This window comes from Microcaecilia unicolor, chromosome 3 (assembly GCF_901765095.1).
Source record: "Microcaecilia unicolor chromosome 3, aMicUni1.1, whole genome shotgun sequence".
NCBI lineage: Eukaryota > Metazoa > Chordata > Amphibia > Gymnophiona > Siphonopidae > Microcaecilia > Microcaecilia unicolor.
The window spans coordinates 163,749,920-163,777,110 of record NC_044033.1 but is presented as its reverse complement, the minus strand read 5'-3'; the positions used below and the strand labels follow the sequence as shown (position 1 = coordinate 163,777,110).

At 42.6% G+C, this 27,191-nt stretch overlaps 1 protein-coding gene across 1 annotated transcript in view; it reads right to left on the bottom strand.

The window, feature by feature from the left end:
- The window catches only part of LAMA2 (laminin subunit alpha 2), a 1,107,608-nt gene that overhangs the window by 454,011 nt on the left and 626,406 nt on the right, over positions 1 to 27,191 (bottom strand). The window contains exons 16-17 of the mRNA XM_030196530.1: positions 11,149 to 11,262; positions 202 to 329 (exon numbers count right to left, since the gene is read on the bottom strand). Coding sequence (XP_030052390.1) covers positions 202 to 329; positions 11,149 to 11,262 — 242 coding nt within the window. The remainder of the gene's footprint in view (positions 1 to 201; positions 330 to 11,148; positions 11,263 to 27,191) is intronic.

The window sequence follows — 27,191 nt, the reverse complement described above, 5'->3', positions numbered from 1 at the left end:
CCTGCTTTTCTTAGAGAAAACAGAACGGTGCATCACCATGCAGTAATAGCATACTATTAGGTTTGATTCAGCCTGTTCCTTCCGACATGGTCAACCTACTGATAAGGTTGGTTAAAGTTACAAAATTTAAATTGCTGCATTTCCTAATACAGTCACTGTGCCAATCTGACACAAACAGCACTGATATCAGAGTGTACTAACTTGTTTGATGGAATATTTAATGGGCAGGCACAGGGCCGACAGTCCTCGGCGGTCCCTTCTGCAGGATTGCCATAGAAACCAGGAAGACATCGATCACAGTATGGGCCAAATGTATGGTGCTTGCAGTTCTAAGGAGGAGAAACACAGCAGAGTGATCAGGCAGGTTGGAAGCTTATTTTTAACACTCCAGCTTACCCTGCAAACTTTTCTTCTCTTTTTTCTTTTAGAGATATTGACATAAACCTTCATTTCTAGCCTAGACTCTATTCTTTTTGTTCTTTGCTACTTTCATGTGTCTACCTGTTCAAGAGATTGACACAATTGTGCATACTATTCCATTCTTCTTTGAACAAATCAATATAAATTGGTAGCAGTCTTACGAGCACAGATCCCTTGCAGGGTCTGGTTCATATATCCAGGTTGCTGAGGATATAAATGAGTGCAAGACTTCTGGTATTTAAACCTTTTTTTAAACTGTATTTTTATTGACAAATCTATACATATCTGCCACTATTATTTCATGGGCTGAAAAAACAACAAGGCAAATGGTCCACAATATCCAAGATGGAGAACAGAAGAGAAGCAGACCCCCAAGAAAACAGTCTTCAGAAACTCCCCAAAAGTCCCAGGTGTCAAAAAGTGCCACCTGACATGGCCATGCCTTGCCAGATGGCTTGCGAAGAAGCACCTTAGCAGCCTGCGGCGCACATGCAGTCTCCACTCTTGATTTTGATTTTTTGAGTGCTAATAATAAATTTTGAAGAAAAAAAGACCAAAGGCAAAGACAGATAAAATTGAAAAAATCATATAAAAAGACATAAAAAATATGTATTGCACACACTTAGGTAGGCAGGTTTTTTTTGGTCAGTGATTACAGCAGTCACTAGTGGGATTCACCCATCTATTGGGTGTTGATAAGTCAATATCATGTCCCAGTGACAAATGAGACCTTTTCCCTGGTTAGAATAATCTCTAAAGTGAACATTGAGTCTACTACTAGTTGAATTTGTTATTTTGAAGGCTATCGAGAAGCCATTATATTTCTTTAAGTGTTCTTACCATCTTGATTAGACATTTACACCAGCTAGAGCATAAGAATAAGTGATCATGACTTCAACGTAGGTACATTTGGAAGGTGCCTTCTTTTCTTTATAGAATAGGCTTGAAACAGGCGTCTGCTTACCCTCTTATCTTAGGTGTCTTGTTAAAGAATTTCCCTCTATGTGTTTGGCAGTTACAGCTAATATTACTTGGGTGCCCAAATTCTGTTGTAGAATACTAGTGTGAACCCACACTGGTGTGCTGAAAGTTAGGCATGCCTATTTATGCCAGGTCAATGGCACAAGCAAATGGGCACGCCAAAGAGAATCTGTACGTTACGTAAAAGGTAAAAGTAAAAGGTGCACCCATGCCCCTCCCATGCTCCGCCCACTTAACCCTCCATTGCCCCAGGTACAAATAACTTTAGATTGTGAGCCCATTAGGGACAGGAAACTACTTGCAAAAATAGTATATGTAAACTGCTTTGACTGTATCTACAGAAAGGCAGTATATCAAGTGTAGAATAAACATAAACATGTATGAACACCCTTGCGGTTACACGCTGTGCATGTACGTGCTCCCTTATAAAATAGTGCAGACTGCAGATATGGAATTGCCCATCATAAAATAGGCCCCAAAATTTTCTTTTTTGAATTTTTCCAAGCAGCTGTCTTTTCCACAGGAACAATAAAAATAATTCCATTTTGAAATCTACTTGTTTTTCAGCAAGGGATACAAATGTACGATATGCTCCTAAATTGGCACTGCTCATAGTCTGTTTCTGAAAGACTAATGAATAAGAAATGCTGTTTTCTGCTTCCTGCTATATTATATGATGCAAAACAACAATGTCCTTGAGTTAATCAGAGCAGTCTACTCAGCACCATTCACCCAAGCTGGAAATTGAACATCACTCAGTAGGTTTGTTCGGGATAATGGCATGTTCTTAATTATTGCAATGCTAGGAATAAAAAATTAATGTTTTCATTTCATTTTATCAGAACAAAATATTGTTTTGCATTGAAACTAACCCATAGGCTTTCAAAGTTTCATTTTTTAAAAAAATCATTATTTATGAAGTCTGGAGTTGAACAGCAGTCTGGAAGCCAAATGAGCAATGTCTTTCTGACAAGACTCAAACCCTGTCATCTTCTGCAAGAATTTACAGCCCTACCTGCAGAATAAACTAGCTAGTGAATAGGCAGAGGGACTGATGCAGAAAGCTAGTGTGAGCAGAAGTGCACAGTTCCTGTGAGATGTGCACGCACGATACTGGGCACACAATGCACAAAGGGGTTTAGTGCAGAAGTTAGCTCATGTGGTAGACAGGGGCGTACAGTATATTAATGAGCCCATTAGACTGTCATCCACAATGCACAGACATAAAACCAAAAGAAGTTAAAAACATACTTGCATTCATGTGTGTTTAAATATTTTGTTATATATCCTACAAATAAGCAGTGGATTTTCCCCTTTTTAATAATGGTATATGGACTTTTCCTTTAGGAAGCCATCCAAATCTTTTTTAAACCCCGCTAAGCTAACTGTTTCACTTCATTCTATGGCAACGAATTCCAGAGTTTAATTACAAGTTGAGTGAAGAAAATTTTTCTTCAATTCCTATTAAATTTACTACTTTGTAGCTTCATCGCATGCCCCCCAGTCCTAATATTTTTGGAAAGAGTAAACAAGCAAGTCACATCTACCTGTTCCACTCCACTCATCATAGACCTCTATCATATCTCCCCTTAGCTTTCTTTTCTCCAAGCTGAAGAGCCCTAGCCACTTTAACGTTTCCTGATAGGGAAGGTGTCCCATCCCCTTTATCATTTTCGTCGCCCTTCTCTGTACCTTTTCTAATTCCACTATAACTTTTTTGAGATGCGGTGACCAGAATTGAACACAATATTCGAGATGTGGTCGCACCCTGGAGCAATACAAAGGCATTAAAATGTCCTCATTTTTGTTTTCCATTCCTTTTCTAATAATACTTAACATTCTATTTGCTTTCTTAGCCGCCGCTGCACACTGAGCAGAGGGTTTCAACTTATCATCAATGATGACGCCTAGATCCCTGTGATGATTGGTGACTCCTAATGTGGAACCTTGCATCACATAGTTATAATTCGGGTTCCTCTTTCCCACATGCATCACTTTGCACTTACTCACATTAAACATCATCTGCCATTTAGACGGCCAGTCTCCCAGTCTCGTAAGGTCCTGTTATAATTTTTCACAGTCCTCTTGTGATTTAACAACTTTGAGTAACTTTGTGTCGTCAGCAATTTTAATTACCTCACTAGTTACTCCCATCTCTAGATCATTTATAAATATGTTACAAAGTAGCAGTCCCAGCACAGACCCCTTGGGATCCCCACTATCTACCCTTCTCCAGTGAGAATACTGACCATTTAACCCTACTCTCTGTTTTCTATCTTTTAACCCGTGTTTAATCCACAATAGGACACTACCTCCTATCCCATGACTCTCCAATTTCCTCTGGAGTATTTCAAGAGGTACTTTGTCAAACGCCTCCCAAACAATCTGCTAAAAATCAGACCCTACGAGGGAATCTGGACAATTAAAAATATTGTGTTGCAGAAATCCAAAAGTCAACAATACCATCTCCAATTTTACTTAATCAAGAAAATAGAATGCACCCTAGACTGCCTTGCCTTGAAAATTAGCACATTTGGATGCTTCAGGTGGTAGCAGATTTAAAATCAACACAAGAGGCAGTTCAAAGAGCCTTCTGTAATCTTTTGGTGAGGTTTAGTTCCCCAATAAAGCTATTAAAATTAGCTGAGAGAATCATGCACCCAGTCCTTCTATAATGGCACTAAATTCTGGGGCAGATCAGGATTTAACAGCTCTGTGCGCATGCTTGAAGAAAACAAAAATGCCAGCACACATCTGCACACGAACTTGATTGATAGATAATGTTGACAGATAAGGATCTGCATGGTCCATCCAGTCTGCCCAACAAGGTGGCCAGAGCTGTATCTTGCACTCTGTAGAGGTTCCACGTCTTCATGGTTTAACACTGCTATAGTTAATCTCTATCTCTCCCTGCCAATATTGGGGTACAGACCGTAGAAGTCTGCCCAGCACTGGTCCAACTTCCTGACTACTGAAGTTGCCATCAAAGCCCACTCTAGCCTTGATCCAGATCTGTTTGTGCCATTTACAGGACCCAGACTGTAGAAGTCTGCCCGGCATTGGTCTTACTCCCTAACTTCTAAAGCTGCCGTCAAAGCTCACTCCAGTTATAAGGTCATATAAGTTTTGTTTTAATTGGATTCCATCCTTTTTCTATATAGGGATTCTCTGTGTTTATCCCATGCATTTATGAATTCCATCACTGCTTTTGACTTCACAACCTCTCCCAGGAGGACATTCCACCATTTCTCTGATGGTGCTCCAAAGTCTACCTCCCTGCAATCTCAACTCATGACTGCTTGCCCATCTCTAAAAAAGATTAGTTTGCATATTAGTACCTTATTTATTTATTTATAATAATTTTCATATATTATTACAAGTCAAACACTTGTTTACAGAAACACAGTATGGAATATTATTATTAATGAAGAATTTTACCAAGAAAAAAACAAGGAAAAAACATTTACTTTCTTAGACCACTTTTAGGGGGGGGGGGGGGGTATAGAATAAAGGAGTAAAATAGGGGGAAAAATCAAGGCAGTGAGTAGAGATTCTACTTTTACATTCTCTAATATTACTTAAGTCTTTTCAAATCTAGAAAAACTTTTAATTGTTCTGGCACATAAAATATGTACTTTGAGTCTGCAAGTCTTATCATGCATTTACACAGGTAAGCTAGAAAAAACGTGGCTCCAAGATCAAGCACGTGTTGTTTCACATCTAAGAAGACCTTTCTCCTCTCTTGAGTAACTCTGGTAACATCTGGATAAATCCAGATTTTTCCACCTCCAAACAGGTCTTTAGAATGTTTAAAATATAGTCTCAGAATATTATTGAGGTCCTGTTCGAATACAAAAGAGACACATTTCTGAAATATTGTTTAAATCCAAATTGTCAATTTCAGGTCTACGTTCTTCATCGTTTTTCCCAGGCCTTTTAGGAAGATAATAAATCTTATTTATAGGAGGAATAGCATTTAAAGGAATTTTTAAATTTTCAGACAAAAATCTTTTAAATAGGTCTAGAGGTAGTATTCCTGGTACTTTTGGAAAATTCAATATACGAAGATTTAGTCTCCTATTGTAGTTTTTAATCTGTTCAATTATCCTTTGAATAGCCATTTTGTTCTTTGCCACAACAGAATTATATTCTTGTATTTGCTTAATATCTTTTTGCATCAAATTGACACAAGATGTTAGATCTTCTTTCACAACTTCTACTGTTTTAGCCATTTCTTCAAACTTAAGAGATAATACCGAAATCTCACCTGAAGATTTTTGTAGAGTATTGTCCATCGCATCAGTTTTATCCAGATTTTTTCAAGACTTATCTCCATGGCTGGTCCGGAGGCTCCGAATGAATCTCGGGCCTCATCTTCCAAGCGCTTCTGTCGCGATGCAGGGCCCACGCCAGGCAACTGTCCTTCTACACTTAAGGTAGTTTGGAAGCTGTCTCCTAGCATCGCTGCTAATGCTGGACATGGCGGAATATTAGAATCTGAGGGCAGAGACAGAGATGTTTCCTGACCCAGCGCAGCTTCCGCTCCTTCGGTTAACTGCGCAACGGGCCTTGCAGCCCCCAGTTCACTTATTGAGGCTCCGGCGAGGTAGCGATCAAGGCTTTGTTGGACTGGTGAGGTCGAGGTAGGTGGGGGGACAAACCTCAATGTTCCTTTTCTTTTAGTATGAGGCATCGCAGTTAGCAGAAAGAATTAAAAGCCCAGCAAAAGCACAACGGTCGCTCAACAAACGCCTTCACGTCGCCATCTTGACATGCCCCCCAGTACCTTTTAAGTATTTAAATGTCTATAACATATCTCCCCTATTTCTCCTTTCCTCTAGTGTATACATATTCATGTCTTAAAGTCTCTTCTACACAAGCCCCATATCATTTTTTTTGCCTTCCACTGAACTGCCTGAAGTCTTTGGGTGCCGTTAGTGAGATACAGCTTCCAAAATTGAACATAATACTCTAAATGGGGCCCTCACCAACAACTTGTACATGGGCATTAACACCTCCTTTTTCTACTGGATATACCTCTCTGTATGCAACTTAGCATTCTTCTGGCTATTGCCACCATCTTGTCACATTGTTTTGCTACTTTAAGATCTCTGACACTATCACCCCAGGATCCCTCTCCTGGCGTCTCCCCCCTCCCCCTAGCAAATACAGCTCTTTTAAGTTTCTACACCCCATGTGCATCACTCTACACTTCTTCACATTAAATTTTCAACTTCTTATTTTATACACTCCCTCAGGATGTCCACTCCGTTGCAAATCTTTGTGTTATCCACAAAAAGGCAAACTTTTACTTCTAACCCTTTGGCAATGTTGCTCACAAATACATTGAATAGAATCAGCCCTAATACCAATCTATGAGGCACTCCACTATTCATCTTTCCTCCGAATGAATTCCATTCACTACCACCCTCTGTCATCTGTCAGTCAATCAGTTTCTACTCTAGTTCACCACTTTGGGTCCTTACTTCAGACTGATCAATTTTTTCATGAACCGCCTGTGAAGAATGGTGTCAAAGGCTTTGCTGAAATCCAAATAGACCACATCAGGCGGATGCCCTTGATCCGGTTTTCTGGTTACCCAGTCAAAAAAATCAAGCAGATTCATTTGACATAATTTTCTTTTGGCAAAGCCATGTTGCCTCAGATCTTGTAAGTTACTGGATTCCAGGAATTTTACTATCCTTTCCTTCAACAGTGCCTTCATTATTTTTCCAACCACCAAAATGAGGCTTGCAGGCCTGTAGTTTCCCAGTTAATCTCTGTCACCATTTTTGAGAGAGGAACCACATCCACTTTTCTCCAATCCCTTGGAATCTCCCCGATCTCCAAGGATCTATTATACAAATTGTTAAAAGGACCTGCCAGAACCTCTTTGAGCTCCCTCAATAGCCTGGGATCCAGTCCCATGGACTTGTCCATCTTCAGTTTTTTTAAGTTGCTCATAAATACTTTCTTCCGTGAATGGTGAGATATCTACTCCACTTTCATATGTACCTTTGTCAGTTGATTGTGGCTCTTCTCTAGGATTTTCATTCATGTTTACTGACAGCAATAAGGGGTCAGTTCTATAAAAGATATCAAAAGTTAGGAGCCAAGGTGAATGCACTGAGTGTGAATTAAATAATGGCTACTGGGTGCCCAAATTCCTTTATAGAATACTAGTGTAAGTTGGCAGTTATGCATGCCATTTACACCATGTCAATAGCAGGCATAAATACACATTCCTAAATGTGGCAATTTAGTGCATAACTTACAGTCAAAGTTGCCAGCTCTGCAGTTTTCCTGCAGAATTGGGTGGATTTTTTTAAGCAGTCGTGGGTTGCATCTTAAGTACATAAGTACATAAGTATTGCCATACTGGGAAAGACCAAAGGTCCATCAAGCCCAGCATCCTGTTTCCAACAGTGGCCAATCCAGGTCACAAATACCTGGCAAGATCCCCAAAAAGTACAAAACATTTTATACTGCTTACCCCAGAAATAGTGGATTTTCCCCAAGTCCATTTAATAATGGTCTAGGAAGCCGTCCAAACCTTTTTTAAACTCCGCTAAGCTAACCACCTTTACCACATTCTCTGGCAATGAATTCCAGAGTTTAATTACACGTTGAGTGAAGAAACATTTTCTTTGATTCGTTTTAAATTGACTACATTGTAGCTTCATAGCATGCCCCCTAGTCCTAGTATTTTTGGAAAGCGTAAACAGATGCTTCATACAGTATCTACCCATTCAGCTCCACTCATTATTTTACAGACCTCTATCATATCTCCCCTCAGCTGCCTTTTCTCCAATTCCTCATAGGGAAGTCGTCCCATCCCCTTTATCATTTTCATCGCCCTTCTCTGCACCTTTTCTAATTCCACCATATCTTTTTTGAGATGTGGTGACCAGAATTGAACACAATATTCGAGGTACGGTCGCACCATGGAGTGATACAAAGGCATTATAACATCCTCATTTTTGTTTTCCATTCCTTTCCTAATAATACCTAACATTCTATTTGCTTTCTTAGCCGCAGCAGCACACTGAGCAGAAGGTTTCAACGTATCATCAACGACGACACCTAGATCCCTTTCTTGGTCGTGGCTCCTAATGTGGAACCTTGCATGATGTAGCTATAATTCGGGTTCCTCTTTCCCACATGCATCAGTTTGCACTTGCTCACATCAAACATCATCTGCCAGTTAGACGCCCAGTCTCCCAGGCTCGTAAGGTCCTCCTGTAATTTTTCACAATCCTCCCGCGATTTAATGACTTTGAATAACTTTGTGTCATCAGCAAATTTAATTACCTCACTAGTTACTCCCATCTCTAGGTCATTTATAAATATGTTAAAAAGCAGCGGTCCAAGCACAGACCCCTGGGGAACTCCACTAACTACCCTTCTCCATTGAGAATACTGACCATTTAACCCTACTCTTTGTTTTCTATCTTTTAACCAGTTTTTAATCCACAATAGAACACTACCTCCTATCCCATGACTCTCCAATTTCCTCTGGACTCTTTCATGAGGTACTTTGTCAAACGCCTTCTAAAAATCCAGATACACAATATCAACTGGCTCACCTTTATCCACTTTTTGGGCTACTTTCTTTGCCATGTGTGGGTTTTTGGCAGCTTTGCCAGTTGGTTCCAGTTCTGTCTCTGCTCACCCTCCTACTGGTCTTAATTTGGAGCTGCACCAAGCCTCATTCTGGCTTCAAATTTGACCAATAGGAGGGTGAGGTGGGTGATGAGGTCATCATCAGCTGTGTGCTGAAGCAGGCTTCTGCCAGATCCAGTGCTACACTATATATATGTGCTCAAGTGGGAGTGAGAGTGGGAGAGGAATTGAGGTAAGCAGCAGGACATGTGACGTGGTAGCCAGGATGGAAGAAGAGGCAGAGTAAGCAAAGCAAAGGTGAGGCATGGAGGGGGGAACAGATGGAACCCCCTCACCCCTCAAATAGCTATTTTTTGGTGTCCCTATTTTTGGGCTACTTTTCAGCATGGGTTGGGCCACAAAATTTGTCACCATCTGGCAACTCTGCTTACACTATTCTATAAGTTATGCGTGTAATTGTTACACATGTCCATTGCCCTGCCCATATGCCTTCCTCTTGCATTTATGTGCTAAGCAAGCTACACATTAAAATTACAGAATACCGGTTAGTGCCCAACTAGCACTTATGTATGTAACTGTAGCAGACAAGCACATAAATATTAGTATTCTGTAACTTAAGTTCACAAATTGGTGCATGATTTTAAATGACCTGTTATAGAACGAGGGGGTAAATATGTAAGTTCCCTGATCATAGATTTTCAAACGCATTGTGGGGGTGAATTCTATATATAGTACAGAATAAGTGCTCCCATTTCCACACCCCCGCATGTAAAATTTAGGTGCACATCTGACACCTAAATTTATGCACATAAATTCCAATTAAATCTTATTAGTAGGACTACATTTCAATAAAACTTTTATTTGTAATTAATCGCATGATTAAAGGTATGTTTGTTTATTGCGCAAGTCTCTTAACCCTCCATTGCCCGGAGTCACAAGGAGTTGTAGTGGGAACAAAAAATAAATAAATGCAGCCCTAAAAAAGTTAACGAATAAAAAGTAATGAAAAGATAAGAAATACAAAATAGAAACTGAAAAATTACAAATTGAAGAATCTAAAACAGCATGCAGAATAGCTAAAAACCACCTTACAGTTTTCATAGCCTACTTCAGAAATGCAGCCCTACTAATTAGTGCCAATAATTGCTTGTTAAAAAGCCAATTATTGGCACTAATTAACTCGTTATTCAATTAAATTGTGCTCACAAATTGAGTGCTTGAAATTGTTGGCAACTTTTATAGAATCAGGGGGTACATGGACAGTGCAAGAGAAAACGCTTCTAACTGCATTGAAACTCTCTGTATAGTCCCTGGACCGAGTAAGGATGGTGCATGGGCAACTCTATGTTTAGCAGTGCTGTTCAGCCACTCTATCACATGCCACGCCACATCCTGATCCCGTCCAGCTCACCTTGTGGGTCATGGGCAGGGCGGATCACTGCTGATTGCCCTGGAGAGCCAAGAATAACATGTCAGAACCAGGGAGGGAGGCTGCCTGGCAGCCGGCACTGCGCTACACATACTCACGCTTGCGCATGTTTATGTCGGGCACATCTGGGTGATGGCAGAGGGGGGCGCCTGGAAAACTGGCTTTCTGCAGGCTGTCAGCTCTTTTGCATCATCTGCCTCCCATGGAAGACTCTGCCAGGCCCAGATCCAGATACAACCTATCACTTTAGCTCCAGCCCAGCTGCTCCAGCTCCAGCTAAGCACCAAGCTGCTCCAGCTCCCGCCACACCAGCTCCAGCTCCAGTCAAGCAGCTCATCCCCAGCCAAGCCAACTCCAGCCAAACCGCTCTGCTCCAGCATAGCCAGCTCCAGGTCCAGCTTTGACAGCCTCTGACGTCCTGGTGACTCGTCTGCCACCATACAGGATCCCGGCCCCCAGGACGGTCCTGACAGCATCCTAAGAGCTCACCATCAGGTTAGTGACACACTCTGCATATAACTATACAGTTTACTATAGGCCTAAAAAGCCATTCTAAAGTAAACAGTTTAGCTATACCTATAGCAATTGAATATCTCAGTGTCACTGTGGTTAAATATTGACTTGAAAAGCACTTGTGGAAAAGTTAAAGGGACAGCCTGGTCAATTACTGGACTGATCAACAAAGCTATACTTACCAGACACGCTCCAGTAATGTCATCGCAGGCATCGGCATGGCCAAAGCAACGGCATGGTTCACAGATTCCACCAAAAAGGGTTCCATTAACTCGCCTATGCCGGGGCATACAAGACTGCAAGAAAGATACCAATTGTCAGACAGCTAAATAGTCAATCTTTTCTCACTGCTGTAACTATTCTTTTTTTTCTCACTGGATGATATATTTGGTGAGTAGACTTCACAAATACAATTATCCAAAGCTTGACATTAATGAATCCTCACCAGAAACGTATTTCACTATTTCCCTGGTACTGCTGGATTACACTGACCTTAGTCTTATTGGCAGGTGTAAGATTAGGGGAAGCAATAGCTTGATCCTTCTTCTGAAGTAGTCAGAGAAAAACAGAGAAAGAAGAACAGAAGAAACATGACAGTTTGAAGGCCAGAGTTATAAGTTGAAAAACAGCCAGAAGATAAAATAATACTGAACAGAAAATATAAAAACTGATCTCAAATCTCAGTTATAGGCAGCACACCATAACAAATTTCAGTCTTTTGACATTCCTTAACAAAGACTAAATTGCCAATATAAGTTAGGTTAATGCACATAAACTAGAATTGTCAGATACAGTACTTTTCTCTGTATCATTGCCATACTTGCACTTGTCTTTCTGTCAGACACATTGTCATTCTTATAAATTCACACTGTTTAATGTTAGCTACTTGTAAAGGGAACTTTGGACTCTTTTACTACAATCTATGCTCCTCTCAGAGCTGAAAGTAAAGTGGACAGAAAGATTTTGCTATGGTTAGGGTTACCATATTTGCAGAAACAAAAAAGAGGACACAAAAATGATCATGCTGCCCTGCCCCCGACGCACAGTCACCTTGATCCGCCAAGAAAGCCAGATTGTATAAGCAGTGAAAATACTGGTAAAAGTAACAGAAAAGCATTTTCTTTCATAGACTAAACACAAAATTAGAAAAGATGTACATTTCCAAAAACCAAACATCCATGAGCCGCATGTTCCCTTTCCCATCCCCTCCCATCCATGAGCCGCATGTCCCCTTTCCCATCCCCTCCCATCCATGAGCAGCATGTCCACCTTTCCTCTCCATCCCCTTCTATCCATATGCTGCATTTCCCCTTTTTCCTTCCCTTCCCTCCCCTCCTTGTACAGCATGTCCCCCTTTCCTCTCCCTTTCCTTCCCATCCATGAGCAGCTTGCCCCCTTCTCACCTTTCCATCCACGTGCAGCTTGCCTCCTCCTTTCAGTCCCATCCATGTGTATAGCTTGTCCTGGTGGTCTAGTGGCCTCTTTGGGGCAGGAAAGAACCCCCCCTCTTTTCTGCCCGCTACCACCACGTTTTGAAAATGGCTGCTGAGACTTCAAGTGGTGGCCTCACAAGACTTCCATGAAGTCTCGCGAGGTCACCGCTTGAAGTCTCAGCAGCCATTTTCAAGAAGCGGTGGTAGCAGGGAGGTCACCGGTAGAAGTCAGGAAAGAGTGGAGTTCTTTCCTGCCCCAAAGAGGCCACTAGACCACCAGGGTGCACTACGGTAGGCTTGGGGTGGGGATGGGAGGAGAAAACCAGCCCATCCATCCATTTGTCCGTCAACCCACCAGATAGCCAGCCCAGAAACCCAGACAAATGGGCTGGCTGGAAAAAAGTCCAGACCCCCATCAGTCGCCTGAAATTCAGACGTATGGTAACTCTAGCTATCCTACTCACCTCTTGGAGTGAGCACAGTGGCATAGTCCACGTTTTGGTTAGCAACATCATGAGGAAATTCTAGTTAGAAAGGATCAGATTTAGCAAGGAGATTGTCAATCCCCTGTCCCATAGGTTAGGAAGGGAGCTAAAGAGGAAGGACTCTTGCTTCCTGTCTCTGGGCATTGGTGGATGTAGAAGACTGCATAGGAAGGTCCCTGTGACATTTCACTGAAGTAGCTGTCACTGAGGAATTCAAACTGTGGAGTGGGGAGGGACTCCATTCTAAGAGGGCAATTTTATAAACCATTTTCATACAAAAAATTCTGATTTATGTGTATAAATGGATTCATAAAATAAAGTCACTGCTAAAAGGGTACATGTGCGAGCAGGTATGCACTTGCGCCATAGGTGTGTGCCCAGAGTGGAGTTTAGCTGGAGCAGATGTATGTGTGTATTTTATAAAACATACATGATCACATGTATTGCATGCATGTACATTTAAATTTGCTCTAGAGCAGGCTTAATCTAGGCCAGGGGTGGGCAACCTTGGTCCTTGAGGGCTGCAACCCAGTCAGGTTTTCAGAATTTCTCCAACAAATATGTGTGCTATCTATTTGCATACAATAGAGGCAGTGCAATCAAATAGATCTCATGCATATTCATTGAAGAAATCCTGAAAACCCAACTGAGTTGCGGTTCTTGAGGACTGAAGTTGCCCACCCCTGATCTAGGCAGATTCAGAGAATAACATGGAAGGGAATCAGAGCAGATAGAGAATAACTACTCTACTTTCATCCACCCTGCAGTGCAGAGAACAAGCACGGAGGGAGCGAGACTGGAGTGGGCAGCAATGTTTATTTTTGAATCCATATTTCGGTTTCTAATATGTGAACTCCTATACATTTGGTGAGGGTTTGCCTGTGTTTAACAGGTATAATATTATGATAATGTGTAACTTCTACATTAAGACCTGTAGCATCAGGAGCAGCACATTGGGATGCAAAGGGATGTGAAGCTATATTTAGAGACTCATTGTGAAGCATCATTTGCATAAGTCAGTAGGGGCTGAAATATGTGAGTGCAATGTTAAGGAGCTTATGCTATGGGCAGGGAGAGTGCTAGGCATCCTAGGTGAACCTTTAGTATCATGCCTCTCCATATTAACTTTCAGGCCCATAGTCCACCTCCCTCCCCTAAGATTTTGATAATAAAGATTAACAATCATGACCTCACCTCCCCAAAAATATGCATGAAACTTAGATCTATATTTAAAAATATGGTGTCCAATTATACATGTGCATTTATATAATGGGGGAGGGTCATGCTAGTTTGCATGAGCTGGATGGATGAAGGTGCATCATTCTGTCCTTGCATGGTCCAACAGAAGGTAAAAACATGCTTGTATTAGCCCACATTGTGCATAAAGAGGTGGGGACCAATGTAAGATAGAAGGAGCTGGCCTCATATCAGCTAGCACAGTGGAGCAAAGCAGCTGCAACAACATGTAGCATCAGGTCAACAGAAGGGGGAAAGAAGGACAAGAATTCTGGGGTCAGGCAGGAAAGGGAGGGATGGGGACAAAAAGCTAGAAAGTAGCCCATCCACAAAATTTTTCTAAGGGTCTGTTTAGTAGAGATGAGCAGCCCAAAATTTTCATTTCACTTCCCATGTCATTTGCAGCATTGTTCATTTTGTTTTGTTTTGGTTAGTCTTCATTTTTAGTTTAAGTGCAATGTCATTAAGAGTGTCAAAAGAGTGTAACTTCTTTGCAAAGAGTGTGAATTATTTGCAAACAGTAGCACTCTCGCAGAAAGAATCTGCACTAGAGAGTTGCACGGGGACAGAAATCCAACCTGTCCCCGCCCGTCCCCACTGGAATCCAACCCGTCCCTGTAGGGAATCTAACCCATCCCCGTCCATCCCCATGGGGAATCTAACCCATCCCCGCCCATCCCCACGGGGAATCTTACCTGTCCCCGCAAGAATTTAACCTGTCCTCACCCACAAGAATTTAATGGTACATTTTAAAAAAATTCCTGTCAGCTCTCTCAGTCTCTGGGTTTGAGCCGCAGCACTGCAGGAAGGATCGGAAGTTGGAACACTCCAGTGCTTACATATAAGACTTCTCTGATTCACTGGCACTGTGTGCTAAAAGATCACCACATGCACGCGCCAGTAGGTCAGGTGACATCTGTTGCTCATGCCTATGTCAGAGCTGAGGTCTACGCATCAGCCTGGAAGCAGAGAGGATTAATAGTAATAGTAAATGACAGCAGATAAAAACCGGATTAGTCCATCCAGTCTGCCCAATAGTCACAATCATTATCAATTCATGATTAAATCAACAATGAATGTGATATTATATACTTGATTATGGTCTTTCTGTGGCGTTTCTGGGACATAGACCATAGCCCTATCCTTATGTTCCAACTGCTGGAGTTGCCCTCAAAGTGCACTCCAGCCTATTCATCTTCTCATTTGCAGGACACAGACCGTAAAAGTCTGTCCAGCACTGACCTCATGTTCCAGCCACTAAATTTGCTGTCTAAACCCTTTCCAGCCCATCCAGAACCAGATTGCCATATATGAGACACAGACCGTACAGGTCTCCCGGTATCGGCCCTAGTTCATCACAGCCAGAGTCACCATCTAAGTGTCGCGTGACACATTCACACACATGCAGCCATTTAAGTTTAGTTTTTTTATAACTTTCATTTTCTAATTAGAGATCCTCTGTGTTCATCCCATGCCTTTTTGAATTTCATCACCATTTGTATCTCTACCACCTCCTTAATGGAGACTTTCCACATCTGTGCTGTTAAAGCAAGGAGGAGGAGAAGACAGCACTCAAAGAACTTGGTACTCGGTAGGTGAAAGGCTGGCGCAAGTGCAGCATACACTTCCATGGGAACCCCAAAGGAACTGCTTCCATCCCCACGGGAACCCCACATGAACTGCTTCCGTCCCCACGGGGTCCCCGCAGAACTGCTTCCGTCCCCGCGGGAATTCCGCGGGTTCCGCGGGATTCCTGCGAACCCCGTTCCCGTGCATGTCTCTAATCTGCACTCTTCCCCACTTTTTTTTTGTTTAATGACATGCAACATGTAATTGACATTTCCTATATTGCAAATGACAGTCTATCCCTATTCTTTTAGTGGTCAAAGAGGATTTGTCCAGAGTCAAAAAATTACTGAAGCTCAAACAGTACTATAAAGGGATTTATACCAATATGAATGTGCAAGTCACCTTTGGGGGGAGAGGAATCCAGTGAATGTCTTCAGGAGCAGGGGATTGTCTTTGGGATGGCTCTGATGGGGGGTACTGGGGGGGGGGGGGGGGTACAGGATGTATATTACCTCCTGCTCTTTTAGAATGGCCCCTAGGAGCATCAGGCTGTGTGTTAGTGACTTAAAGCTTCTGTGGAGGAAAAATAATACCAGCTTAAAGTTTTCATTATCCTATATAATAATTTGCACCTCCAACGTTCTACGCCTGGATGCCTGGGTTCGTAACATCCATAACCACTCATTGCCCCACCCTCGCGTCAAAATGTAATGACGTCAGAGGGTGGAACAGTGAGAGGGAAGGGAAGTCAGCGGCAGCCAGCCAGAGAACGTTCAGGTACAAATTGAGGGGAGGAGAGAATCGCAAAGGGAGGGAGGAAGGGAAGGGAAGGGGAGAGCAGGGCAGGGCAGAGGAGAATGGATGGGATGGGGGGGACAGTAGAGGAGAGAATCGCGGGACACAGATGGCAGGGCAGGGAAGAGGAGAATTGCTGGACATGGAGGCATAGGCGCCGACTACGTGGGTGCTGTGGGTGCTCCAGCACCCCCAATATTTGACCCGCCCAAAGTCCCAGAAAGGAAGTTCCCAGCCAGCCCGACCTGCGCTGCCCGCCCTCTTCTCCCAGTCCTTTGCCGGCTCCTCTCCTTCCTGCGTGCCACCCAGAATTTAAAAGTTCTTACCTCAGGGTCTGGTGGCAGCAGTGAAAGACGAGCAGGCTCGGCGCTTCAGAATGCCTTCCCTTCTCTCTCAGCTCTGCCTCTGGTCCCGTCCTCATTTCCTGTTTCCTCAAGGGCGGGACCAGAGGCAGAGCCGAGAGAGAAGGGAAGACAGGCTGAAGCGCAGAGCCTGCTCGCTTTTCACTGCTGCCGCTGGACCCCGAGGTAAGAACTTTTTAATTCTGGGCAGCACGCAGGAAGGCGAAAGGCAGGCGGAGGACTGGGAGAAGAGGGCGGGCAGCGAAGTTCAGGCTGCCACTCAGAGGAGAGGGAGAGAGAGAGGGAGGGAGGCGGGGGGCCTGGAACTCAGAGGAGAGGGGGGCCTGGAACTCGGAGGGGAGGAGAGAGGGGCCTGGAACTCGGAGGGGAAGAGAGGGAGGGAGGGAGGGGGCATGGAACTCGGAGCCCGGACGTCGTACGCGTTAATGAGCGCCATGTCAAACTCAGAATGGCCGCAAGGCAGGAACTCGCACCACAACTGGCTGTTGATGTTCAGACTCCTGCACCGCTCAAACTCGATCGTAACCAGCAGGGTGGCGGGAAGTGGGCGAGCGCGGAACTCGCACCACAACTCACCTCCTAATGGTTCCCTTAAAAACATAATCGCCATTACATGATAACCTTGCTAGCGCCCATTTCATTTGTGTGAGAAACGGGCCTTTTTTACTAGTTCTTCCATAAATAGTAGGGGTGGGCAACCATGAAAAATTGTAATCAAAAGTAATCATAGTAACGTAGTAAATGACAGCAGTTAAAGATCTGAACGGTCCATCCAGTCTGCCCAACTGTCATACTCATTATCAATTATCAATTCATGAATAAATCAACAATGAATGGGATTAAAATGCTTGATCATTTGGCATTTCTGGAACATAGACCATAGAAGTCCACCCAGCCCTGTACTTACGTTCCAACTACTGGAGTTGCTGTCAAAGCCCACTCCAGCCTATCTGTCTTGTCATTTGCAGGACACAGACTATAAAAGTCTGCCCAGCACTGTCCACAGGTTCCAGCCACGGAAGTTGCCATGGAAGCCCTTTCCAGCCCATCCTAAACTGGATTGCCATATATGGAAATAGACCATACAAGTCTGCCCAGCATTGGCCCTAGTTCATCACAACTGGAATCGCCATCAAAGTGTTACTCAATACATCCACACACATACAGCCATTCAAGTTTAGGTTTTTTTTAATACTATTCATTTTCTAATTAGAGATCCTCTGTGTTTATCCCATGCCTTTTTGAATTGTAGTATTAAAATTTTTGATCACATGATTAATCACAGCTCTGGGCTGGATATGTTGGTACTGGTAAATTCCAACTGCATGAAAGTTTTTTAAATCTGCTGAATATAATGAAAAGTTGCATACATCACTTTCTTCCCACAGCTCATTGCTCCCCTCCCGTCCATACAGGTACCTATCTTTCTCTTCTCCTACTGCATCTTTCCCCTGTACATACACCCAAGTGGCTCCCCCCTTCTGCTGATACAAAGACACTCATTTCTCTCTTCTTCTGCTATGACCCCCCCCCCCCCCCCCCCCCGCACATAGGTGCATCATTTCTCACCCCACACACATTTATCTTAACATTTATCTGGCTCGTCATAGAGTCTCCGGCAGTGATTCCCACGTGCTATTTACAACTTACTCTGATGCTCTCCCACTGCTATGTTATGCCAAGGTGACATAGGATAGGCAGGGGAGAAAAAGCAATGCTGGACAACAGAGGGGAGTTAAAAATTTTGTTCAGGATTAAAAAATGTAATCCTAGTTAAAATTTTTAAAAAATTAAGCGAACTAATAGTGCACTAAGGGCCCCTTTTACAAAGCTGCTTTGCCGCATACAAATCCGGCTCTACCACCGGGCTACCACAGGAGCCCGGTGGTAGTGCCTGCCCCCAACGTGCGCCATTTCCAACACTGAAAAAAACACTTATTTTCTAGTGCTAAGGGCTTACTCAGCGGTAAATCGAGCAGCCCCACAGAGCCCTTACTGCCTCCTAAATAGGTGGTGTTAAGGGCTCCCCCAGGAAACGGTTGTGCGGCAAGTGCCTAACTTGCCACCCGACCATTTACTTTAAAACAAAACAGAACACCTTTTACCTGCTGCAGTAAAAGGGGGCCTTGGAATGCAGCAAAACCACATGCCACCCCAGACCCCCTTGTACTGCAGCATGGTAAAAAGGGCCCTAAAATCCCACCCCTAGTAAATAGTGCAGCTTGTAGAAACATAGAAACATGATGGCAGATAAGGGCCCAATGGCCCATCCAGTCTGCAGATCCCAAGTGCCTGTCCCATGCTTTCTTAAACTCTGACACAGTCCGCGTCTCCATGACCTCCACCAGGAGGCCATTCCATGCATCCACCACTCTTTCCGTGAAGATAAACACAAGCTGGGATATTCTATTTGCATAACAATGAGTTGCTTTGCATGCATTTGCATCTCATGTAGTGCTGTAAAACTACTGTTGGAACAACGCAGAACAACGCCCTAATGTTCAAAGTTAATGGGATGCAAATATGGTTAGGGGTCCCTTTAATAAGCTGTGGTAAATGGGGGTTTGTGCTAGTATCTGTGCATGTTTTTGACACGTGCTGAGACCCCCTTTTACCGCAGCGGGTACAAGGCTGGCCATCTGGTAAGTGAAGCAATTGCCACATGGCCATTATTTGGGGGAGAGCCCTTACCGCCACCCATCGAGCTGGAAATGGTGCATGCTGAGGGTGAGAACTACTGCCGGGCTCCTGCGGTAGCCCAGTGGAAGTTCCAGATAGGCACACAGCAAGCTTGTTGCTGAGTGCCAAACCTTTAGTAAAAGGGACCCTCATAGCATTCAGCGTTATAGAGTTCGGCAGGAGGATTGTGCTTGGCGCATGCTCAGAAAAGTTCCCCCCGGTAAGCTTGGCTCCTGAAAGCAAGTGCCTGGTAAACCCTGATTGTGAAGCACACATTGGCATCTGTTTTCTGCAGCTTGGAGGTGACGTGAAGCTAACACAGGAGCTGGGGATGAGAGAAAGGCCAGATGTTAAGGAATGGTTATAGGAGAAGCATTCTATTGCTGGGCCTATAAGAATGTGGTTGAGAGCATACAGAGGCTGGGGCTGGCAGGGAGGCAAGTGAGAGAAGGGGGTTGGAGCTTGAAGATGGGTTCGATGTTGGGACTGGGAGGAGAGGGCTGATGCAGAGACAGGATGGGCAGAGTGAGAAGGGACTTAGGGTGCAGATATGAATGGAAAAGTGAAGGAGTGGCCTAATGGTTAGTCATCAGGTTTTGATCCCAGCATCCTGGGTTTGATTCCCATTGCAGCCTCTTGTGACCCTGGGCAAGTCACTTAACCCTCCGCTGCCTCAGGGACAGAGATAGTATCTGCTTATAATGTGAGACTGTTCTCTGCTTTAAACTTGATGGTTAAACGGATTATAAATAAAAATTATTTTAAAAAAAGGGAGAGAGAAAGAGGGTCAGAATGGAAGGAAAGAAGGAAGGAAGGAGGAGAGTGGTAAGAAGGGATCAGATTGGAAGAAGAGGGTTAAGAAGAGAAAAATGTGGAAGGAGGGAGTAAGAAGGTAAAAAAAAGGGAAGAGGTGAAAGAGCTGGAGAAGGTAGGAGAAGGTTGAGAGGCACTGGAAAGGCACAGATGATAGGGACAGGTTTGAGAAGGGAGTGAGAAAACTAGGTAACAGAAGGAAGAAGGGAGCTGGATACCAGGAGGGGTTGAATGGAAAGTAATGAGCTAGGGATGGTGAATGAATGAGATTTGCAGAAAGATAATGAGGATTGGGGGAGGTGAGAATGGAAGATAGGTTGAGACATGAAAAAAGAGAAACTGAAAACTAAAGGACTTCTGTGGAACCCCCAATCTGACTTGTCCCATTTTTGAACTTCTTGTTTCATTCCATTCTATTAAATTTTCAGAGACTTATTTTGCCCCAGACAAATGGACAGATACACAGACTTTCTTGACCCCTTTTTGCAAAGAAAATATATCTTTGGCAATATTTTTGTAAGTTTTGTGAAGTTCCATTGACCACATTGTATCCTCCCAGTGTGCTGCCATCTCTTTGTGATTTGAACCATGTGGGGCCTGCAACACGCCTGGAGGATAAATTGCAGTTGGTGGTACCCCTCTCACTTTGAAGCAACTATCTTCAAGGAACAATGTAATAGCATTTTAGAGCACAAATTCACCAGAAAGAGATGTTAAAGGTCTAGGATAATGACACTGAGTGACTCTTGATATCATTGTCAAGGGAACATAACACGTTTATCAAGTCTCAGTTCAATTTCCAGTGAAGCTGAGCTCAGTGGAGAGAAGCGTTGTCTGTAGGCCTTAGATAACAGCTTATCTCTGTATTCCTTTCTTGTTAGAGGAATCTAAGCTCCAGTTGTGATAAAAGAAAAGCCTTCAGAGTGAAAAAGGACTCTGTTCCACATGTAATTTGTAAACACTGAGCACTTTCAAGAAAGAAGAAAAACAGCATGTGAATGCCTAGGGTGCTTGTGCAAATGGCAGATGCTTTGTAGGCTTATGAAGGAATGCATCTTGTAATTTCTAACTGCTTCCTCAGAGGCATGGTTTCATACCAGGAACTGTAATTTCATTCTAGGCAAATGAAAATGTGCAGATATATTCCAGATGTACAATGTATCTGTCAATGAATGTACAGTATTTGAGACAAGGACAGCAATTTTGAATGGAATTTGCTTGGGTAAAATGGGAGAAACTGGGGTAATTCTCTGAGGATGAAAACTATTCTCCTCAGCGGGTCATGGGGTAATATTTAGGTGGAAAAGAGAGAGCATGCAGAGAGGGTTCTCATTTGGAACTCCTCATGTGTACTTTCCTGTGGTAAAGCAGGTGCAAAGGTCATCAGTACTTTTGTACCTGTAGTGTTTACCAACTGCATTTTCAAAAGGAGATTCCTTTTTAAAATACCAATGACTGTTTAAAAATTGCCCCACAGATGTGAGGCTTCCATGTTGGGATGACTATAAAGAAGACAATTTTTAATCTGAATGCAAGGCATGCAGTCGCACAGGTATGCTTTCCCCCCCCCCCCCCCCCCCCCCCCCCCAGGACTACAAGCACATTTTCAAGAAGAAACGCTATGTAGGACTTTCCTTTCAAAATCTAGACAGCATGAGAATATACTTCGTACTTGCATAAATTAATTAGCACCTGCATCACCCTTGCTCATTTTAAACTCTCATAAACTTCAACTGTCCCTTCCTCCAGACCTAACTCAAGCTAAAACCATTTTTCATCTTGGTCCTGTACATTACTCTATAGTGTCATTAATTTGCAGTGGTCATTGATTGTACCCTGGCTTATCTGGTTCTCAGCCCACTGTTCTAATCACTAAGCTACTCCTGTTTGACAGATGTGGTACAAAAATGCAATATGTTCCCATTGAAAGTCTGCACAGGAATTCAAACATGACACTCCAGTTGTTCTTTCTCTAACCCAGTCCCGTGGTAAAAGTACATACATTATGAACTTCAGTGGAAGTCTTGTGAGACTGCCGCTGGAAGTATCAGCAGCCATTTTTAAAGATCGATGTGGCAGCAATAGGGTCAGCACTGGCAGCGGGCAGTAAAGACTGAGGATCTTTCCTGCCCTGAAGACTACTCTAGACCACCATGGTGGCTTCAGATAGATGCTGGCAGGGCACCCTGCTGCTCGGAGGAGGAAGTCTGGAATAGGTGGGTGAGAGGGAGGGAAGGAGTGAGGGGGGAGGGTAGGTGTCAGGAGGTCACCCTGTGGCTCGGGGGAGGAGAGGCAAAAGTCAGATTGCAACAATAGCAGGGAGCGGGAGGAAGCACCGTGGGGCCCCTGGAAGCATGAAACCCTGTGCGACCACCCCTGTCACCCAAGACCAGCCCTGGCTAAAGCATGGTTTACATGTTGAAAAGTGCTCCTATAAGTAGCCAAATGTGTGTATTATGGGACCAAATTCAGTAAACAGTGCCCAGTGCTATTCTATAAAGGGCACTTCGGGTTGAGCACCCTTCATAGAATAGTGCATAGTGTTGATTCCCACACCCAAATTTGAGGCACCAGAAGTTATGCATATTGAAACCAGGTGTAATTCCTGGGGCCTACCTTTAAGCACACATCTGTGGTATTCTATAACACTGCATGCAAATTTCCAGAACATCCCTGATCCACCCATGTCCTTCCCATGGCCACACCTCATAAAAACATAATAGCCATAAAGCATAGCCATGTTGAGGGCGCGGGAGTGTGGAGAGTGGACTGTCGATGGCATCAGCACGTATTTTAATCACAACAGATTGCATCAAAAATAGGCGCCAGTGCCATCAGAAGTCCATTTGGGGGAGCGGCCGCTTCTATGGTGAGCCACCTAGCTATACCTCTGACCAATAGTTCATCTAGCCCAGTATCCTACTTCCAACAGTGGCCAATCCAGGTCACAAGTACTTGACAGAATCCCAAATAGTAGCAACATTCCATGCTACCAATCCCGGGGTAAGCAGTGGCTTCCCCCATCTCCATCTCAATAACAAACAATGGTCTTGTCCTCCGGGAGCTTGTCCAAACCTTTTTTAGACCCAGATACTCTAACCGCTGTAACCACATCCTCTGGCAACGAGTTCCAGAGCTTAACTATTCTTTGAATGAAAAAATATTTCCTCCTTTTTGTTTTAACAGCATTTCCATGTAATTTCATTAAGTGTCCCCTGGTCTTTGTAGTTTTTGAAAGACTGAAAAATCTATTCACTTTTTCTTGTTCTACTCCACTTAGGATTTTGTAGACTAAAACTTGAGGAAGATCACAAGGAGCTACAATGGGAATCAAACCCAGGACACTAGGATCCAAAGTTGCTGCATTAACCATTAGGCTAATAGTCCACCTCCTTTTGGGTTGTGCACTGTGGGATTTGGGCGTGCAGTTTTATAGGATAGCGCATAACAAGATGCATGCCAAAATCCAAATTGGTGCCAAATGACATCAATAATTGTTTGCACCCAATTACTGACGTTAATTGGCTGATTACCCAATTTATTTACATGCACATTTCAGGATCACACCCAAATTTGAGCACCCCTTATAGAATCCAGGGGATAGTGTGCATGTATATAATCAGGTTTATTCAAGATGGTTTACAACTGAATCAAGTATCAATAAAGCAGGAAAAACAGAAACTAAGAAAAAGCCAGGAATAAAACCACCCTAACCTACCCCTAATTAGCCAACTGAACCTCAGTTATTTAGTAGTGAAGGAAACATTTCTCTAATCTTTTCCTAAATGATAATAAAGTATCCTGTACTTGTAGTTCTTTAGGTAATTATTAATCCAATAATACTGAAAGGTTTTTTTCTTCCATCCACTTCTTGAATAAAAAGTTTTTGATTACATAAATAGCTTATCTGAAAAAAATCTAATGAACTGATGGAATCTCCTTAACAAGTATACTTTCTTTTTGTATAAAATACCTTAAACAACAAAATCATTATCTTAATCAAAACTGTAGTTTTTTTTTAAGAGGATGCACATTATCCCAGTTGTTTCCCCCTGCTGCATTTTTGATCATCTGAAGTCTTTTCAGACATGTCATTGATAGCCCAAAATACAAGACATTAGAATATAGTCATTAAGAGGACTTAGCTGTGTAATAAGCCTCAACCTTCCAGGACACCGTTCTGCTCACTTTTGAAGTATATTTATGCCCAACAAGCAAAAAAGCCAGTTTCACTAAAAAATGAAACGGGCGCTAGCAAGGCAATTGTGTAATGGCGATTATGTTTTGAAGGGATCCGTTAGGATGAGTGTGCTATGATGATAAGGAATACCTGGGAATGGTGTAGAATGAGGAGTATGCTCTGTGAGGGGGAGGGGTTGTTGTGTTTTGGGTTTATGCAATTTGTAAAAAGGTAAACAGTAGAAAGTAAGGTAGAAAGTTTTAATAAAAATATAATGGTTGTTTACATATGCAAGATTTCTTTATATACAATGTTTTTGGTGAAAACTTTGTTACAATGAGGAAAAAGCTTTCCTTGTTCAGGACCATCTATGACTTTTATAATTGCATCTGAAGAGTTTCGAACTCGGGAAAATGCTACATACAGTTGTCCATGAGTAAAGACTGGTTCTGGGAAGAAAATGCCAACTTTTTCCAAAGTCTGTCCTTGTGATTTGTTAATTGTCATTGTAAAAGCCAATTTCACAGGAAACTGTTTTCGACGTAATGTAAATGGGAGGTCAGTGTTAGACGGTGCTAGTTCAATACGTGGGATAAAAACAGTACTCCCTGTAGTTGACCCAGTGACTACCTCTGTAATAATCAGGTAAGGTTTCAAGTCTTTCACTATTAAGCGAGTTCCATTACATAAACCTCATTTGGTATTTAAATTCCTGCATAGCATAATTTTGGCTCCAGTTTTTAAATGGAGTTCATGGCAAGGCATACCGGTTGGAGTTTGGTCATGAAGGAACTCTGCAGGATATAACTGATTTTCCTCATCATTCGAGTCATGAATAGAGTCAGAATTTAAATAAGTAACTGTCTCATCTTCTAAAATATTTAGAACGGCCTCATTTATCTTGTCTACATGTGCATTTTTTGAGCAAAGAATATTATTTCTAGAAAAGTTTAAAACAGTGTCTGCGGTAAGTTTTTCTCCAAAAATGGCATTCACTAAATCGCCATCACAAATGTGCTTCTGCGGGATCTCAATAATATCTTGGAAACCGTCTGGACATGGAAGAGTTCCCTCAGCTGAAGTAATAAACTAGTTGGTGAAATCTGTGTCTACAGACCGGACATTGTTGGTTAATTTGAGTATTTTAAATTTTTTTCCATAGTTTATTGAACTTAATGCTTGCCTCAAGAATCTGAGTTTGATCACCATGTGGTACCACTGGTAGGGTCTGTCTAAAATCTCCATCAAGGAGAAGAACTTTCCCCCCGAATGGTTTGTGATTCCTCATGATGTCTTTGAGGAGTCTATTTACTGCAGTAAGTGCCATACTGGGTGCCATAGTTGATTCATCCCAAATAAGGATTTTAGCATCTCAAATGATGCAAGCATCGTTTGATGTTAATCTCATACTTGATGTTGACGTTTCCAGTAAAGGACAGGTAACTTAAACTGTGAATGATAAGTTCACCTCCCTGGAAGGAGATTTGCAGCAATTCCTGTAGAAGCAGCAGGCAGTGCAAATGCTCTTTGGAGTATTGTCTTCTGTATTAAGTTTAAACCACTCTGTCAAAGTAATGTCCCTTGTACTGGCTCTTTGTAGTGCAACCTTAACTTCGTCAGGGTGAAAAACAATGCTTTGTTGATCTGGTAAGTGTACTTCCAGTCTCTGGATACTATGTGATTGGTGATGCATTTCAAAGCCGTTTAATTGCCATGCAGCTTTGGGAGCACTAACATATCGAGAGTCAGTAAACGTTTTAATTTCATCATGGTGTAAAGTTTGGTGCTCTGTGATAACCACATTAGCACAATTGTGGCCTTTGTACACATATTTAAACAGGTACTTGACACTTGTAATGGATGCACATACTTTAACATTTATATGGGAACTGTATTAATAGAAAATTCATTAATAACACTTGGGTGGTCCCTTATAACCCTTTCTTACTTTTAGTTATAAGGGACCACCCAGGTGTTATTAATGAATTTTCCATTTAAGAGCGTACCAACGCCGTTATCCCTTCTGTGGCATTTGGGATATTCCTCACAGTTCTCAACTGTTTCATTTTGGAATGGTTTGGGAACTGTTTGAAGCACTTCCCGTAAACCATGCAGGGAGAATTTAAGCTATGCTCACTGCATGGGCCATGTATCATTGTTTTGCAACTGTGGCATGCAGACGTGGAAAGTTGTTCATGTCTGGAATTTCAGTGCATACGATGTTGTCAATTATTTCCTTCATTTTGGGTTTGTCTTCCTCTTTGAGGATAATTAATATATGAGCGTGAGGTAAATCGCGCTTTTGAAATTCAATGACATGAATTTTTGCAAGAGGCACACCAAGTATGTGTTGTTTGCATATATCATGTAGTAACTCTTTTAGTTTTAAATGAAACACCCTTGCCACTAAATCAGGTTGAAACTCTGGTGACTGACCCTTTTCTAGGTTTTGAGTAATTTCTTCCCATCTTGGGTTGCACGTCATAGTAATGAATAGGTCTGGCTTGCCATATTTGCAAACTATTGCCATTATATCCTAATAATTTTGATGCATATTTCTGGGGCTACCAGCAAATGTGGATGGTAAAATAAATGCCTGCCCAGGTGTAAATCCTGCATTTGCAGCTTCACTTGCAAGGTGGTCGATTAACCCAGACTATTTTTCAATTAAAT